Source organism: Adiantum capillus-veneris, chromosome 27, assembly GCF_014529385.1.
Source record: "Adiantum capillus-veneris isolate H3 chromosome 27, ASM1452938v2, whole genome shotgun sequence".
In the NCBI taxonomy this organism is placed as follows: Eukaryota; Viridiplantae; Streptophyta; class Polypodiopsida; order Polypodiales; family Pteridaceae; genus Adiantum; species Adiantum capillus-veneris.
Window position 1 is genome coordinate 60,297,514 of NC_140957.1, and position 18,561 is coordinate 60,316,074.

The 18,561-nt window shown below is 42.9% G+C and overlaps 1 protein-coding gene across 8 annotated transcripts in view; it reads right to left on the reverse strand.

Annotated features, from left to right (window-relative positions):
- The window catches only part of LOC147422065 (ATP-dependent caseinolytic (Clp) protease/crotonase family protein), a 63,942-nt gene that overhangs the window by 31,939 nt on the left and 13,442 nt on the right, over window positions 1-18,561 (reverse strand). For 6 of the 8 annotated variants that reach the window (XR_015186850.1, XM_086503622.1, XM_086503620.1 and 3 more), the window contains exons 2-5: window positions 13,068-13,169; window positions 12,688-12,755; window positions 12,393-12,527; window positions 12,193-12,289 (exon numbers count right to left, since the gene is read on the reverse strand). Coding sequence is in view for 7 of the 8 variants with exons in the window: in XM_086503622.1 (XP_086359748.1) it covers window positions 12,193-12,289; window positions 12,393-12,527; window positions 12,688-12,755; window positions 13,068-13,169 (402 nt within the window). In the remaining variant the exon portion in view is untranslated. Of the gene's footprint in view, window positions 1-12,192; window positions 12,290-12,392; window positions 12,528-12,687; window positions 12,756-12,854; window positions 12,920-13,067; window positions 13,170-18,561 lie in introns of all 8 variants that reach the window. The other 2 variants (XM_086503621.1, XM_086503626.1) reach the window with 1 other exon arrangement.

The following is an 18,561-nucleotide window of genomic DNA, read 5'->3' on the forward strand; positions in this document are numbered from 1 at the left end:
GTGCACAAATGTATACAAGAGAATAGAAGTTTTGCAATAACTAATTTTGTTATCTTCAATGCTAAACTAATGCTAATAAAGCATTAGATCAACTCTTCTAGTGGTGCATGATGGAAAGAGAGAGAGAGAGAGAGAGAGAGAGAGAGAGAGAGAGAGAGAGATTATATTAATTTCTACAGAAGGTCTATGTGGCCTATGAGACAAATACCAAATTACATTCATATTTCGTATTATCTCATTAAAGATGAGTGAAAGTCGCCGTTAAAGGGAGATAGATCTTGGGCAGTACATAGCATTATTTATTGAGTCGGGTGACACTCTACACAAGAAGACACGTGGATGCTAATCAATGGATCATAATGGATTTATGATCTATAAACATGTAGCAAACCAATATGTCAATATTTTTGCACTTCTAAAATGTATAAGAATTTCGAGCTTACTTCTAAAATGAAGTAGAATTTCAAAGACTTGAAAGAGCCTTGACCAATTCTTCCAACAACAACAACAAGAAGCAAAAGGGTAAGAAGAAAAGCAACAGCAAAGAAAAGAAGAGTGATGCTGAAAAGGAAGCCTTGAAGGTGGGACGGCATTGCAATCATTGTGGAGACAAGGGCCATTATTGGCGCATTGGAGATGCTTCAACTTCTTCGGCAACAGTGGTGCAATCACCAGCCTTTGCTCATTTGGAGATTCTACCATCACAAGTAGCTCCAGGGACATCAAAGGTTGCGTCGACTCTTGCGATTCAAGATGGTTGTGATTGGATTCTGGATAGTGGTGCCTCATCGCACATGACACCTTCGAAGGATTTTTTGTCCAACATGCGGCGATACTGTGGTACCATTTTTATTGGCGACAAATTTGAAATTCCTATTCACAGTGAGGGATCTATTGAGTTGATTGCCGCAGCAGAGGAGGTATGCATAACTCCAAGGTACTTTATGCTCCGAAGCTTGGATTTCATCTTATGTCTGTGCACAAGGTGTGCAAACTTGGCATGGAGGTGATTTTTACAGAGGATACGATATCTATTTTGGTCTTTAGTTATTGAAATTCTATAATAGTATAAGTTCTTTAAGTTATCACGTAAGAAAATAGAAAGATACTTAATAAATGATAGAATTTACCAAGAACATAAGCATATCTTCCAAGAAATGCCATGCAATTGCTTGAATAAATAGGAAAGAAGTGCTTTGAATAGTCTAGATGATTTAGTAAAGAATTGTTTGATCATCCTTAAGACAGCTTGTTTTAAGACCACTTTTGATTCCTTGATATATTTTTCACTTTAGGTGTTAAGCAATGACGGCTATGTGGCAACTTTTCAATTGGCACCCCTGTGTATGATGAGTCTCTACTCCATTCATGTCTATGTCTCTACATATATTAGGATACCATTGATTTTCTCCTAAGAAAGCCGTTCGATTGTATGAGCAACTGGTTAGGCTGTATTGGCACCCAAACTTTTGGATGATGTCTTCTTTTTTGAATAAAGAAATGTGTGCCATTTTTCACCTCTATATAGATGATCTTGAGACAAGTGGAATACTAGACATGGTGGCTTAGTTGAAGGTACCTTATCTTAAGTCTAAAGATGTTTGTTTGATAAAGAATGTTTGCAATGCTACTTGAATGGTTTTTTCTTTTTTTACAAATAATGTAATGAAAAAGCCATCATTTTAAGTGTTAACATAATGTGGTAGTAATTATGAGATTAAGAATCATGTTTGAGTATGGAGTGGTAAGTGGGGATCGACTAAGGTTGTCAATCACGGACGGGTGAATCCGATCAATTGGATAACTATCTTCACCGCATTAAACTTCTAGAAGACTTCTCCATTGGAAGAGGAGTCCAGAAATGGTTGTGCTCTCACATAGACACACACACACACACACACAGAAAAAAAACATTGGAAGAGGATTCCTTGGCCCCTATGAGGAGGTTATATAACATAGGGCCAAAAAGGTTTTAGAGCTCTTAGGTTTTAATCCCATTTTCACTAGCAAGATAGAACTATGTCTTTTCTAGGGCTATAGACTCGAGCCATTGTCAATGGTGAGGGCCTATTCCTTGCTTTTAGGGATTTTTTTTCATTAGGCCTAGAGACCTATCAAGGATCCCATCATGGCTTTTGAGTGGGTAGGATGGGGACCTGACAAACTCTTCTTCCCAAACTCTGCCCCTCGACATCCTCAATAGTTTCAGACGTAAATGTTTGATTTTACTCCTAAATCCTTTTGTTCTCCAAATTAGCTTCAGTAACTTCTTGTCATATGAACTATAATCATCACGAAAATTTATAGCAGACATTTTCTGATTTAAGTTAACAGTTTTTGCTCCTGTTTTGCCAAATTCCTCTTGATTGCTGGATGTTCCTCCCCTTGATACTTTTGTGTCCATATTGGTTTTTAAGGTATAGATACCATTTTTTGAAACATCCCTTGGTAAGGAGGTCAAAGGGAGCTCAATGGAGAACGGACTCTATAGGCTCCATGCTCTTTCTTCAGCAATCAGGATACCTAGAGGTGATCTTTGGCATTACACATTTGTTCATTTGAACAATAATGCTCTTCGGCTAGATGCTTACAGGCTTACCAGATGTTGAAAGTAAGCATGGGAAAGGCATTACTTGCATTCTTGGGAAGCAACCTCAAGAAACTATCAAGAGGCTTGCTACACGCCAAGCTATTGTGTTTTGGAGTTAGTTCACAACAACCTTTGTGGACCTATGCAGACTCTTTCCCTCAGCAAGTTCATGTTGTTGGTGGACCATTTCAGCCGCTTTACTTGGGTATATTTTCTACAACACAAGTATGAGGCATTTGGCCTCTTCAAGAATTTGTGCACTCTTGTGGATAAGAAGAGTAATAAAGTGTTGAAGACTATTCAATTGGAGAAAGGCGGGGAGTTTACCCTCCAAAGCATTCATTTAGTTTTGTGCGGACAGTGGTATTGAGTGAGAGCTTGCAAATACCGGATCGCCTTCAGAGAATGGAGTTGTGGAGAGGAAATGGCAAAGTCCATGCTTGAGCATCGAGGCTTATCAAAGTATTTATGGGCGGAGGCAGTTCCGACGACAATTCGTACCATAAACTGATCTCCAACCTCTTCAGCTCTAGGCAGACCCCATTCGAAGCTTATTTTGGTAAGAAGCCCGACATCTCTCATTTTCGGATAATTGGGAGCGATGCATACATCCACGTAGCAAAGGAGTAGAGGAGGTAGTGTCACAAACTGATGACGTGGCACCTTATGGCCAGATGACGAGGGGCCCCTGAAATGTTGACGTGGCTGAATGCTGACGTGGCAGCCTAGAAATCCCGCTGGAATTTACGTTGGACTGTCCGTATAGTTTTTCCGTAAATTACGTTGATGATGTGGCAGTCCGTACGCTATACGGAAATTACGCTGGCTGTTTTTTATTAGAAGCTTTTGGAAGACCAATTATTTTTGGGAACTTTGCTTTTGAATTTAAAATTATTGGGGCTCTACTTTTGGGCATCCCTTGTACCAATAAATAAGTTGGTTGGGCCTCATTACTCAGAGCATCTAGACGCAGAGTCTGAGTGTGAGTCCCCGCCGACTCTCTTTGTACTCTACACACAGATTAATATAAAGAAAAATACCAAAAGGGGCGCCAATCTTTGGAGCCAATACCTCTTGGCACTCACGGAACTACGCCGGGCACCGTGTCGTCTTTGTGGACTGCTTTGAAGTGAATCTCTGTTGTGTCGCAGTAGAATCTTGACATGGGGTGTCCAAGTTTGTTACAAGAAGTTTGATCCCAAGTCCAGGAGAATTTTTTTTGGAGGCTACAATTCTCTTTCAAGGGATATTGACTTTATAATCCAGACAAGAAGGATGTTGTACTCAGCCATGATGTTGTATTCGACGAGTGTTTACCTTCAAAGGGGGCTTTCGCTCCCAAGTCCTCCACGACGACCCCTGATTTGCCGATACTTGGAGATCCACATTATGTTTTGCCTCTTGATGAACTCTCTTCTCCAGCCCGCTACGGAGGAGGATGTACTCGTTTCAGATGATGCAAATGACACTAGTTCTCATCATAGTGCAAAGTTAGAGCCACATATACCATTAGCTCCTCCCTCAGGGAGCAAGTCAAACAAGTTACCGAAGTGGCTGTTAGAGACCTTGTGAGACGCAGCAACTGTAACCGGCCTGTACAATCCAAAAAGGACGGTAGACTTTACTTTAAACCTTGATTTAGCTTTCACCCATTATTAGTCGTCTATTTTACCTGCGCTATAGTGACACAAGAGAGGGGAATGGGATACAGATGCTAGAATGCACCTGTATGAGAAGACCGACACCAGATTGGCCCCTAACTTAGGCGCCCCTTTCGGTATTTCTTTATTCTTTAAAAGAGGGAATAAATGTTGTGGATCCCTACAAGCTGCCCCGCACAAACTTGGCTGAATTTCAACTGTTCCGGCCTGATTTCGGCAACATAACTGTACTAGGACCCTTCACAGTCAGTATTCCCACGCATTGACTGACTTTCCCGACGCATACAGGCACTTTGCAAAACCTGGCAAGAATCTGCAGCACGCTGAATTCTCTGTTTTCAGCCCTGAAAATGCGCCAGATCACCTGTACAACGGTCCCCTTGCATCCCCGAACCTCCTGGGGGTATTAGGGTCCGTTTAGGGCCAAAACCCTAAACCTGCAAAATACACAGCAGGCTGTAATTTACTGTTTTGGGCTCCGTTTCGCGTGCCGGTCGCATCCGTAGCAAGTCCTCGAGCTCCCGCACCTGTAGGGCTACTTGCCCTTTGAATCGGACGAGATTTCTGGCGTGAAACCTCTCCGAATTCACCTATACCTGCGGGGGAATTAGCCGCTAGCTAATCCAGTACCTGTGCAAGAGGCTCTTGCCTCGGCAATCGCGCATGAACCCACACAACTGTACATTGGTCAAATGAAGAGCCCACTAGAGGGGCATAACATACTGCCAAAGGGGAGAGAGAGGGCAGTGCGTAGCGTGCAGGGCATCACTCCTGACACCGCATTGTGCATAAGAGGGAAAGCAAGCACTCCATAGCTCTTAACCTGTGACAAATCTGAAAATGAGGCTCTCCCCCTCCTAAATTCAGCGCCACTTCTTGTTGCATGAGGCAAGTGCACCAGAAGGTGCCACTTGGCACATTTATAAGCATTTTCCCGTTTCGGGGTTGCCGTCTAAAAATATCCCAATCGGTTGCCCAGTTGACTTCACGGCAGAGTAAGAAAATGTTCCCCTTGTCATTACCTCCGACGTCAACACATTTTCAGGTCCCAAAATAGCAGTTCCCTAAATTTTAGGAGATGTTGCCATTGTATCTTTCTAGGTCATCCGACCCTCTTTGTACACTACGGCCACATCCAGAACTGAAATGTAGCCTCTGTAGCAAAGGATTCCACTTTGGCTAGTCAATGACCCCACTTGGCTAACCATAGTCCTTGTCCAACCTTAGTGCTCTCTTGCCCTCAGGCCTGGACTCCCTCTGGACAGTTCCACACTAGCTATGCAATGCAGGGCAGTTAGATTTCCCGAGGGTGTTTCCAAAAAGTGAAAGTAAATAGATAATAAGAAAGAAATCAACAAAAAGGATAGATAGTAGTCACACGCTGGTGACAGCAACTGCGGATTTTCCACTAGATTGGCGTGAAGCTGTTACTACACAACAATCTCAGTGACTTCAATTTGTTAAGGGAGATGGGACTTTATTACAGGTGAACTATGCTTTTATGTCGACAGTGATCAAGAACAGAGATCCTCTCACGATTGAGGAGACACTTTCACACCCAAAGTGGAAGTTGTCCATGCAAAAAGAATTGTTACCATATATGTGATAGTGATATGTGTGTGAACACACTTAGGACCGCCAAGGCATTTTTTCCCTCACTACGAGGTTTTTTCCCCCGTGCATTGTATATACGCCCATCATTCTAGGGATAACTTATCTGTCTATTGTGCACTAAGCAATACACTCTTTGTTGTGTGCCTTGAGCTTCTCCATCTTCTCCAAGCAGTGTGTGCATTCTTACAACCCTAATTCCAACAATTGGTATCAGAGTACGTTGCATCCGCCCGAGAATAGTCGTCAGTGTCGCCAGCACCCGCCTGCTCACTTTCTTGAAGTTGGGTGAACTTTGGTGAGAATGTCAGCAGGTTGGGAGAGCTCAAAGAGCATGGTGTGCTCAAAATTTGATTCGGGCTCATTTTGGCCTCACTACAGGCAATATTGTGTAAGTAATTTCGTCCTCTTGTGCAAAATTTTTGTCAACACAATTTTTCACATAACAGGTCGCTTAGAGTCCTCTTTGGGTTGTGCTAAATAGCATGTGTTACACCTACTTCGTTTTTCCTCTTTCCGGGCAATTTTCACATTAGGTGCAATCACTCGCCATGGTTGTGACAACAACACACATGTTTTCAAGATGTTTGCTACTTAGGATAAACTGGATGGGGATAACTACCTAATGTGGGCTTACATGATGACACATGTTCTTGTGTCAAAGGGCGTTTGGAATGTTGTGCAGGGCATTGATGTACGTCCGCCTTCTGTGGATTCATGCTCTATTGAAGATGTTGCAAGTTCTGGCAGGTCTGTTGCTGCTAGGTTGTTTTGCCTACGGCTGAATCTCATTGGGATGTTAGAGATGTGCAAGCTCATGCATTGATTGCATTATATGTGAAGCGCACTATTACTCCTCACATTCGCTCAGCAAAATCAGCAAAACAGGCTTGGGATACTCTGGTTGATCTTTATGCAAGTCGCAATGAGACTAAAATTGCATTGTTGCATAAAGAGTTGGAGTCGACGATTATGCAAGAGGAAGATGACATGGACACTTTCCTTGCTGGTATCAAGGATATAAATGAGCAACTCATTTCGACAGGCAAACTCATTTCTGCCAGTTCACTTGTGCAAAGCTGTTATCAATGCATTGTCAGATTCTTACCAGACTTTTGCTAGTACTTGAAGACTTATGACCCAAGGAAACTCTCAAGCTGTCAAATATGATGCATTATGCACATTGTTGTTGCAAGAGTCACTTTCAAGAAAGAACACGACTAAACAACGTGTAGTTGAGCAGGCTTTTGTTGCTGCTCAAAGAAGAGATGGTACTAGCAATGTAGCCACTTCTCATGGTTCTTCAGTGAGTAATAGATCACCTGTTTCTAATGCTTCTGCTGGCAATACCTTGTCTCGGTATTTTGATGAAAAAGGCAAGAAGAAGATGCATGCCATTATTGCAAGGCTAATGATCACTTGATAAAGCATGTCCTCAGTTGAATGTAAAAGAGGCCAGGAAGAAAGAGGTTGGATCCACTTCAGGTGCAGCTGTTGTAGAATCTTCTGGGAATGGAAATTGTATTGTTGATGAAGATGCAAAGTGGGAATTTAGTGCGAAGTGTACTTATGATCCTTCTATCCATGATGCATGTATGTCAATTGCTGCAGATTCACATGTGGTACTTTGTTGGTGGTGCTACAAAGCACATTAGTTCACATCCTGACTTGTTTACCTCCCTTGAGTCTGTCCCTCATGGGAATACGGTCACTTGTGTCAACAATGCCTCTTATCCGGACAAGGAAGTTGGAAAGATTGTGCTAACTGCTACAAATGGCAGTTCTTTCACACTTGTTGATGCACTTTAAGTACCAGGGATCAAAAAGAACCTTTTGTCTGTATCTGCACTTGCAAGACCTTGTCTTGCTGTCAACTTGACAGATGTACAGTTCATGATCTCAATTTTGGTGATGAAATAGTTGCATCAGGCAATTGTGCCATGGGTTGTATAAGCTTCCTTTGTATGACAGTGTGGGCAGAATTTTACAAATGCACTTGTGGATTCAAAGGCTGTTTCAGATGCAAAACTTTGGCATGCACGTTTTGGGCATCTGAATTTTGCCAGTTTGTTGCGTTTGCAAAAATCTAATACGGTTGATTCTTTGCCGCCTCTTGAAGCACCTTCTAAGCATGTTTGTAAAGATTGTATTTTGGGTAAGATGCAGCATTCGAAGTTTCCAAAGGATGGTTCAGTAAGGGCTACATGCAGGTTGCAACTTGTGCATAGTGATGTTTGTGGGCCTGTGCAAACTCCATCCTAGGCAAATACCTATACTTCATGACTTTGATTGATGATTACTGCATGAATGCATGTGTGTGTCCGCTTAAAGCTAACTCCGAAGAGTTCATGTGCTTCAAGCAATTTTTGGCTATGGCTGAAAATGTCTCTAAATGTACTATGGGCACCCTCCGTTTAGATCGAGGAGGGGAGTATACATCTCATGAGTTTAATGTATTTCTAGCTAATCGTGGGATAAAACACCAATATACAATGCCGTATACACCTCAGCAAAATGGTGTTGCTGAAAGAAAAAACGGGTCGCTTACGGAGATGGCATGATCTATGGTCAAAAGTCGAGCTTTGCCACATTCGTTTTGGCTTCAAGCTATCATGTGTGCTACTTATGTACTTAACAAGTGTCCTACTAAAGCTTTGCAATCTATGACTGAAGCATGGCATGATAAGAAGCCATCTATTGATCACACGTGCGTTTTTGCTTATGCATTGGTGCCACAAACGCAACGCACAAAATTGGATGATAAAGCTATTAAATGTGTTTTTGTTGGTTACAGTATTGAAGCAAAGGTTCCACTTTATACCATCCACAAACAAAATGTATTTTGGTTGCACAAGATGATGTGTTTGTGGAAGATTCCGTTCAGCCTTTGTTATCATATACTAGAGATAGTAATGTAAGCTCACAGGACATTTATGACACTTTGTTACCTCTTTTTAATGGTGGAAACTTGAATGTAACTTCCAATGAGGCAAATGTACAGCCTATAGGGGTTTCTAAAAATGTTACAGATCAGCCTATAACTGATGCAGATGTACATGATGCAAAAAGGGTTGAGAATAAGGAGGCTAGAGGTATGTCAAAATGGATGGTGCATACTTTGCCTGACAGTAATTGGATGCACCTCTGTCTAGTCCTACTCGTTCAGGTTCTCGTCATGCATCTTATGCGTCAGATTGTTATACTTTGGTTGTTTCTAGTTTATGTGATGAGGAGGAACCTCTTTCTTTTGATGAAGCATAGAATCCAAAAAATTGGATGGCTTCCATGCACTGGGAATATGATGCACTTATAGAAAATGACACATGGACGTTATGGGATTTGCCTCCTGGCAAAAAGGCCATTGGTACGAAGTGGGTTTACAAGTTGAAACGTAAGCCATAAGGCTAGACTTCTGGCAATATGTTATGCACAGCAGAAAGGCATTGACTATCAAGAGTCTTTTGCTCCCACTTGTCATATGACTACTGTTCGTTTTGTATGTGTATTGGCAGCTCATTTTGGATGGAATGTACATCAAACAAACATGGTTATTGCTTTCTTGAATGGTGATATATTTGAGGAAGTATATGTAATGCAGCCTCACGGTTTTGTCAAGAAAGGACAAGAAAATAAAGTGTGCAAATGTAAGAAAGCTTTGTATGGGTGAAGCAGCCTCCTCGTGCTTGGTATGAGAAAGCTGACAATCGTTTGGCTAAACAAGGCTTTCGTAACATTTCAACTGAAAGCATTTTGTATGTCAAGCGTGAGGGTGATGTATTTCTCATCGTCGTTCTATATGTAGATGATTTGTTGATTGCTGGTCCGAATGAGACACACATTGCTGAATTCAAGGCTGATTTGAATGCTACTTTCAAGATAAAAGACTTGGGGCTTTTGCATCATTACTTGGGCATACAGTTTAAGCAGGTATTGCCTTGTGTCAAACGAGCTACATAGAGACATTACTAAGTTTGGACTAGAGGACTGCAAACCTATTGCTACTCCAATGGAAACAGGTTTGAAACTGAGTCAATCTCACAGGTCAGCAGATTTAGGCACAACCCAGGGTCTAAGCATTGGCACGATGTCAAGAGGATCTTTTGCTACTTGAGTGGCACTTTACATCTTGGGTGGTTTTATCCCAAGGGGAGCCAGATTTGCATGCTTTTTCAGACTCAGATTGGGCTCGTTCTTATGCCACGCGAGTGTCCAAAAGTGGTTTTTGTTCCATGCTCGACAACTCATGCATATCATGGTTGAGCAAGAAGCAACCTACTATTGCCACTTCCAATTGTGAAGCTCAATACAGGGCAATCTTCACAGCTACGGTGAAGTGTGTATGGCTCAAACATCTTATGGCTTATTTGGGTAGACAGGACATTGCCAACATCATCTACACTGACAGTTGAAGCGCATTGGCACTTGCGAGGAACCCAGTTTTTCATGCTCGCACAAAGCAAATTGAGGTGCAATATTACTATGTCAAAGAGAGAATCTCTGCAAGAGATCAGTTTGTCTTATGTGCCGACACAGGACAACCTTGCAAATCTATTCACAAAGGCATTACCTCATGTTTTCCGCAAAGCTTTAAGCTTGCTTCACTTTGTGGATTGATCATGTCCTCAGGGCATGGCACTTCCTATACACTATGTGCCAGCTCTCGTTCACAGCATCACTCCTGGGGGGATTTGTTACCATATATGTGGTAGTGATGTGTGTGAACACACTTTGGATCACCAAGGTATTTTTTTCCCTCACTAGGAGGTTTTTTCCCCCATGCATTGTATATATGCCCATCATTCTAGGGCTAACTTATCTTTCTAATGTGCACTAAGCTATACACTCTTTTTTATGTGCCTTGAGCTTCTTCATCTTCTCCAAGCTGTGTGTGCATCCATGCAACCGTAACTCCCACAATAACTTGATTCAAGAAGAACAACACTTGGGAATTGATTTCGAGGCTTGCCAAGCGATAGGTGATTGGTGTCAGACCAAGTACAAATTTGATGGTTCTTTGGACAAGCACAAGGCATGGCTTGTTGCCAAGGGCTTCTCTCAGAGACAAGGTGTGGGCTATGACGAGACCTTTGCAGACTGCAAGGATGGCAACCATTCGGACAGTTTTTGCCCTTGCTTCCTTTTTTGGGTGGTCGGTTTTTCAGATGGATGTAGTTTCAGTTTTTCTCAACGATGACTTAGAGAAGAAGGTGTATGTGGACCAACCTCCACAGCTCAAGGATCTCAATTTCAAAGACATGGTTTGTCGGTTATTAAAGGCTCTCGATGGCCTAAGGCAAGTCCCTCGTGCGTGGTACCAGAAGATAGATTCTTTCTTCCTACGACACTCCTTTCGACGTTCTTCTACAAACCCAGATTTATATATTTTCAGTGAGGGAGGATTGGTGACACTTGTTATCCTCTATGCAGACGATCTTGTGATCACAAGTAACCATGTTGAGCACATCCGCAGTACTATGGAGACCTTGGCTAAGAAGTTTGAGATGACAAATCTTGGCTTGCTTCATTACTTTCTTGGATTGGAGATATGCATACAAAAGGGGGGCATCTTTCTCTCTCAGAAGCGCTATATCCAAGAGTTGTTGGAAGCATTTGATATGACCGAGTGTAAACCTATCTCAACCCCTATGGATCCCAATCAGAAGTTGTCATGGTATGACCCCTCAGATGTAGCAAATGCTACAAAGTATCGAAAACTGATTGGTTCTCTTATTCGGGCCCCCACTGGCAGAGTGCGAGTGGGTTAGCCCGTGTGGCTAGGAGTGCACGAGGTCACCTCGAGGAGGTGAGGCCGAGTGGTATGGGACGCTCCGTCTACAGGTGCACGCCTACGTCCTCGGACGCTGCCCCAGCACGAGAGTGCTATCGGATGGTGGCTATGGTCGGGTGGTTAGTTCGACGCGTGTCTGTAGGAGGTCCATGTAGCCGGGAGATCCTCTCCACGTGTTCGTTTCAGATACTCAACACTATAGCCCATGCCCTTTGGCCAGGCCAAGAAAGCACTCTAATGAAACAAATGAAAATAGCAGGAGTTCACATCATTTAAAAACAGAGTACCACGCATAGTAGTACAAAATAACAATTAAGCAATGAACACAGGTGCAAGGACAACATTGAGCAGAACCGTTTAAGAAGTGTGAGAAAACCATATGCCAGTGCTTGAATCATTTAAGAGTGCTTGAATCCATCTTAAATGAATCATGATTCATTTCAGACATAGATATAACTGATATTGAAGCCAAAAATGTTAGCATACTCTGATCTTCACTCTTTATATACACATGAAGAAAGGAAAGAGAGCAGAAAATTTACCGAGAGCACCTTTGCCTGGACTTTTTGCAACTGCATGTGCAAAACCAACGTCTGGAAATAGACCAATTCCATTTTCAGGCATGGCAAGAACAGTGCGCTGCAGTTTAAGTTCTATTAAAGTTACTGGCTGCCCATACAAAGACTAAAACTAAATAGAAAAAACCGAATACATATTATACAAAGGTAGACTCTTGGCTTACTTCTGTTATAATACGATAACTACCATGGCATGAGAGACCAATGCCAAATCCCATAGTTATACCATCCATAATAGAAATGTAAGGTTTCTGCAGCCTCGCAATTTTACAAATAAGTGTATATTCTGCTTCAAACACCTGCAAAAACATAATTGTGTGAGTTTAATCTTGGAAAATCGCAACAGACATATTATGCATGTAAATCCACCTACATATGATTGTATCTCATATCTATACAGGGATCAATACTACTTCAATAATTAGAAAAAATAAGAACCCATGCCATGCCCCAAACAACCTTCAATGCAACAGCATGCATTCCAAATTCTTTGTAGCCATTTGTAGTCATCCACTTGACATCCCCACCTGCGTGATTGAATAATGCATGGTTTATTACCTCTTATGATCAAAATTGAATGCATTTTCCTAGTTACCATCCCTGGCTGAGCCTGTTCAGAAAAAAACCTTTGAAACAAAGGGTGTTTTCCTGTCATCCTGAATAGCAGCAGCAACACTTTTTATGTCCATTCCTGCATTATTTAGAAAAACATGGTGCAAACAACCATCGGCAGTGTGACACAGACAAAACAGTGTCGTTTTAAGCTGATAAGAAACTGACATAGATGACCTGCTGAAATACATTTCTCAATAAAAGTGCCAAAGTAGCCGAAAGCATACCCGCTGAAAATGCTCGAGGTGAACTGCTTTGCACCAAAATAGCCTTCACTGTTGCACTCTTTTCCCAAGCTTCTATATAGCTTTTATATGCCATGTCCATCTCTGCATAGAAAGAACAATTATTTTAACGCAAATGAGGTATGAAAGCAACCCAGCCTGAGAACGAAGTTCGGCCAAGCCAAGCTATCTAGCAAGAGGAATAAACAATGTATTATGCTTATCAAAACATGCAGTTTTTCACATCCCACAACCACCAGAAATATCACCTCTATCATTTAAACTGGTCTTTCTATTTCAAGATTAATCAGTGTTTTGAGCAATACAAAAACTTCTAACTGGCCAATACAATGTTTCACAATTTTCTTTATTTCCTTTTTAATAACATTCTGCAAACCGAATTCTCCCAAACAACAAAAGGTCCCCCCACCTATCTCCGGGACATTCTATGAGTAAACCACACCCATGTGATCACAGAATAACTTTAGCAGTCAATGTCTACCAACGTAAGAACATATGGTCAAAGCTACTAGGCGCAGCGCTTTGCACATCTTCACCTTGTGGCACCTAGACAGCCTATTGTCTATGCTCAGAAACTAGTGACACATCCTACAAAGTAACACATCTTGAACTCTTTAGGAGGGAGTTTGTTCTCATTGAAGAGGACATCACCACTAGAAAATAACCTTATGAGATGCAAGATCCCACAGACAATATCCTATCTCACCACTTTCTCCATAGCCAATGAAAATGCACTTCTACGACTTTCGTTCCAGCTTCTTTCTAAGCTTCCTTGGCACATGTAGAAAGGCTTTGCAACCCAAGACCCTCAAATGATCATATGAAGGTTTACGTCCACTATAGGCTTATGCTCATCAACTTGTGCCTTTCATTGGTGATATATTAATCACATTAGCTATGGTTTCATAGCTTTGGCCCAAAAGCCATTTGAAAGCATAGCATGAGTTAAATACTGAGAACTCTCTCTTAAATTGTGCAGCAACTCCACTATAGGCAAGTGTATGGAAAACAATAAGCTATCTCTTGATACCATTACTAACGCAAAAACTTAAGAAGTCATTGGAGAAATATTCTCTGCCTTATTAGTCCTTATGTACTTAACCTTCTTGTCTTGCTAATTCTCAATGTACTAGATCCATTTCCAAGAGATACAAAAAGCATAATCCTTGTGCTTTACAAATTACTAGATATGCCTAACCTTTACAAGTTGCATCATCTATGAAGATAAGTAGCACACCCAATGGCTCCTTACGCATAGGTACACACACATCTAATTACACTATGTAGAATGTCTCAAGCTTCTTCTTACCCGACAAACTTGCATGAGCTAATTCAGCATGCTTACCATACACACAATGTTCACACGTTCAAACACAAAAAAAGTAAACACAAATACATAACCTAAACATGTCACAGGTTGGAGACGTGGCAACCCTTAGGGGGTTAGGGCCACTACAAGACCCCAACATTGGGTGCGCCATTAGACAATAAGAAAACCCTAAAAACTGTTAAAATGGCCTATGTACGAAGTTCGAACGCATCCTAGAAATCGCGAACAGCTTGCTGACGTGTCACTTATACAGATTTTTCGCAGTTTTTGGAACAGCCCAGAGGGCACCAAATTTTGGAGGGGACAGCTTTTGAAGGGCACGACTTTTCAAGCAGGTGCTTTTACGACAAGGGCCTTTATAGTTGTACCTTTGTGAAGCAATCCAAAAGAAATACCGAAAGGGGGCGCTAAGGTTTTCGGGCCAGTGCATTTGGGAGTGGAACTCTGCCACCCTGTATCTACCACGTGGATTCTCTCTCTCTATTCAATGGTTTTGAAGTGCTAAAAGTCTATTTCAATCTGTTCTTTTCAGTTGGCACGTGGTGTCTTCCTATTACACTGGTATCAGTGTAAGGTGCAGCGGAAGGGAAGGATTTTAGCTCAGATCTAGTACTCCGCACAAACACAAGGTTACTTTACTTCACTTGAAAGAACTGAAACAATGAGAGAGAGAGAGGCACACACACACACACACACACACACACAGAGAGAGAGAGAGAGAGAGAGAGAGAGGACACCGCATGTCGGGTCTCAACCACCCTCAAGGGCCCCCTTACTATGTTGCCAAAGCAAGTACTTGCTTTAATTACTTACATAGATGCTGATACAATGGCTAAATGCTGAATATTGAGTGCTCCATATTGATGATCTGCAAAAAATTCTAGACAATGATGTTGATGCAAAAACGCTCACTGATCTCGTGCAAAAATGCTGGCGGATCTGATGCAAAAACGCTGGCTGGGCTGATCTAGTGCAAAAACGGTAGGGTTGATCTGCTGATGTTGAAGGTGCTGGCGATGGAAACGCTGATGGATGATGAGGGAAAACGCTAGAGTACTGCTGGGTACTAATCTTCTGATCTTCTGATGCTCCCAATGGGGACCAATGGGTTGCTTATATAGGTTCTTTCGCAATTTGCCCTACATACTTTTATAAATGTCATGTCAAAGGTGTCAAAGGTGGCAACCGAAGATGCAATGAAGAAAAGAACTGGCTCGTGATCCGGTGGACACCTCAACTCTGATCTAGAACACCTGCAATGCCACATACAAGAACAAGGCACAGCTATGGAGAAGAGAGATCACTGAGGTAGAAAGAGACAGGACATCTGAGAGAGAGAGAGAGATTTGGGAAAGGCTCTCCATGCTGATAGCAAGCAGCTCATACAAGTGACCAAGGGTGGTTCGACATAGAACTAGCATGCCAATTGGATAGACTCGAGGTACACACAACTACGACTACTACTAACACTGCCAATTGCTCCTGCACACAAGACCACTGGCAACAACTGGGAAACTACTGAGTAAGCACGAGGACGGCAAGAATAGATCTCCTCCTGGCAAAGGTAGGAATGCCTTGAGGATCACGGGATTTAGAAAGGCGCTCCGGGTGCATGGGAAAAGACTGCAACGAGGGTGTGGAAGGGCGACCGCATGCCTGACTGGCTACCCCTCCTGTTGCACACATCCCTGTCCTCTGCTCAAGGCTGGTTGCCCAAAAACGCTAGCATGGGAGGCTGCCCTCCCCTCGTGCTCGCTATATGCCGGCTACCACCAAGCACAAACGTTGGGTTGAAGGAGATTTGTATTATTTTCTGAACTCTTACAAGCACAAGAACCCAAAATAGTATTCATTGTTCATGTCCCAAACACTTTTCTGATGCATAAATATTAAAAGTGGATGGATTTGTGAGCCTATTGGCAGGAATTCATCATACATGTAGCCTCTAACTGAACAAGGGGTTTGCCTTGCCAAATCTTAAGTCTCCAAAGTAGAGCCTCCTCAACAGTGAAAACACAATCGTCACATGATCTCCTCTGGAAAGAGCCAACCACTCTAACTGACTGCCAATGGGCAATCAACCTCTGATCAGGTGAAACCTCACCCTGAAAGTCCAATCTAATGTGACGTCCATGATGGCCAGTCTCGACGATGCTAAAGACTAGAGACCCCCGCTAAGCAACAATCGGGTCTCCTAAGATGGGATCGAACTACACCCACCATCTTGATAGGAAGGTAAAGTAGTATGTTCATCGATATCTCTCTCATACGGGCAATAAGCCCTCTGCAACCCCGTCGGTTGCTCCAATAACCTGTGCCCCAACCAAGGACGCATCTGACCAACCGCGTAAAGAGCTTGCCAGTTCGTCATCCCATCTAGCCCAATCAATGTGAGTCCTCTCACCTAGCTGACGGCCTTCTGCATTTGTTGCATATGTATTCCATACAAATGGCTGCCTCGCTCCCTCGTCAACAGAAAAAGACAGGTGTCGGATCAAAGCAAGACGAAAGTCCTTCCAAATACGCAACAAGCAACGCATAAATCGTGACGAATGGGACGTATCCAAGGGTGCATCTGTGAAGAAGAATCTGATGGTTGGGCGCCAGACACCGACAACATCTAGAGATCCAAAACAAGGAGAGGTAACATGATGTAGAAACTGTTTCCAAGGCTCTGCCCCTAGAAACAATCCGTGTACTATGAGCTTCATAAGCAGTGCCTTGCTCTGCATCTCTGGATCAAAAATCCCAATCCCCACTCTCCTCGTCGGATAAATCTTTAAGGTCTCTCGGGATAGTTTCCTACGGCATTAAAATACTCTTCTTCTTCTTCTTCTTCTTCTTCTTCTTCTTCTTCTTCTTCTTCTTGTTCTTTTTCTTCTTCCTCTTCTTCTTCTAGGCAAAATGATTGTGTCCTAATGGACTCGTGGTCGAGTGTTAGTAGAGCCATCTGTCACAAACTGATGACGTGGCATGACCACTCGCGGCAGACTGATGATGTAGCAGCCTGTACGGACAGCAAGCCACGTGGCAACAATACAAAATCCCACAAAACGCGTTGGCAGGCTGACGTGGCAGATTGTACGAAGTTCCGCGTTTCACGTTGGCTGCTGACGTGGCAAGGCTATATGGAATTCCGTATTTTGCCTTGGCTGCTTTTTTGGCAGTTTTTGGAGCCAGTTGCTTTTGGGATCCCTTGCTTTTGAGTTTAACTGCTCTAAGACTCTACGTTTGGCATCCCTTTGTAAGAATAAAAGGAAACCAAGGGCCTCACTCTTCACGGCATCTGGACGCAGAGCCTGAGAGCGGAGGACCCGCAGGAGTTGTACTTTGCAATGAGTAATGAAAAAGAAATACCGAGAGGGACGCGAGTCTCTGGGGCCAATCTCTTTGAGCAGGGAACTACGCCGGGCCGTGTCGACTCTCTCTCTCTATTAAAGATCAGTAATTATAAAGTTTTTGTTTGTGTGTTGCTATTGATTTCTCGCTTGGAGTTGTAAGTGCACGTGTGCGGAAGAGAGAGAGAGAGAGAGAGAGAGAGAGAGAGAGAGTAGAAAACAAACGCAAGATATTGTGGAAGAGGGGCCGATCAACCCCCCATGACTACCATGAGCAGAAGACCCAATACACAATGATCAGATGATGAAAGTGGGTACCCCCCTGGCCCCATATATAGGTGCCCAAGGGGAGGTAGGGCAAATGCCTGGAAAATACCCCACGACCCAACAAGAAAAGAAATATATATAAGGGCACCCGGACAAGGTGGGTTGCCGGCCCCAAGCTCGAGCGGCCGAACCAGGAGCAACCTAGACTATGGGTGGCCAGCCCAGAGACATACTAGCGTACATGTATGCCCTAGACCTGTGAAGCAACAGAATGGTGTAAGTCTAACACCCCCTCTCAACACCTGATGCTGCGTGAAGCCGAAGATGTGAGGCAAATGATGAAGATGTCTGTTGCGATGTCTGCAGCAGTTTGGGGTGTCACAACCTCTAAGAAATCTCCATGGTAAAGTGCCGTCACGAGCAATGTAGCAAATTGTTGTACTCCCTATAATTTGCACTCCCGCCAATACAGGGTGAGTAAAGGTCCCGAACTAAGTGTGAAAACAACTCCTTGTTGTAAAACAAGTGCCAATAGACCTGC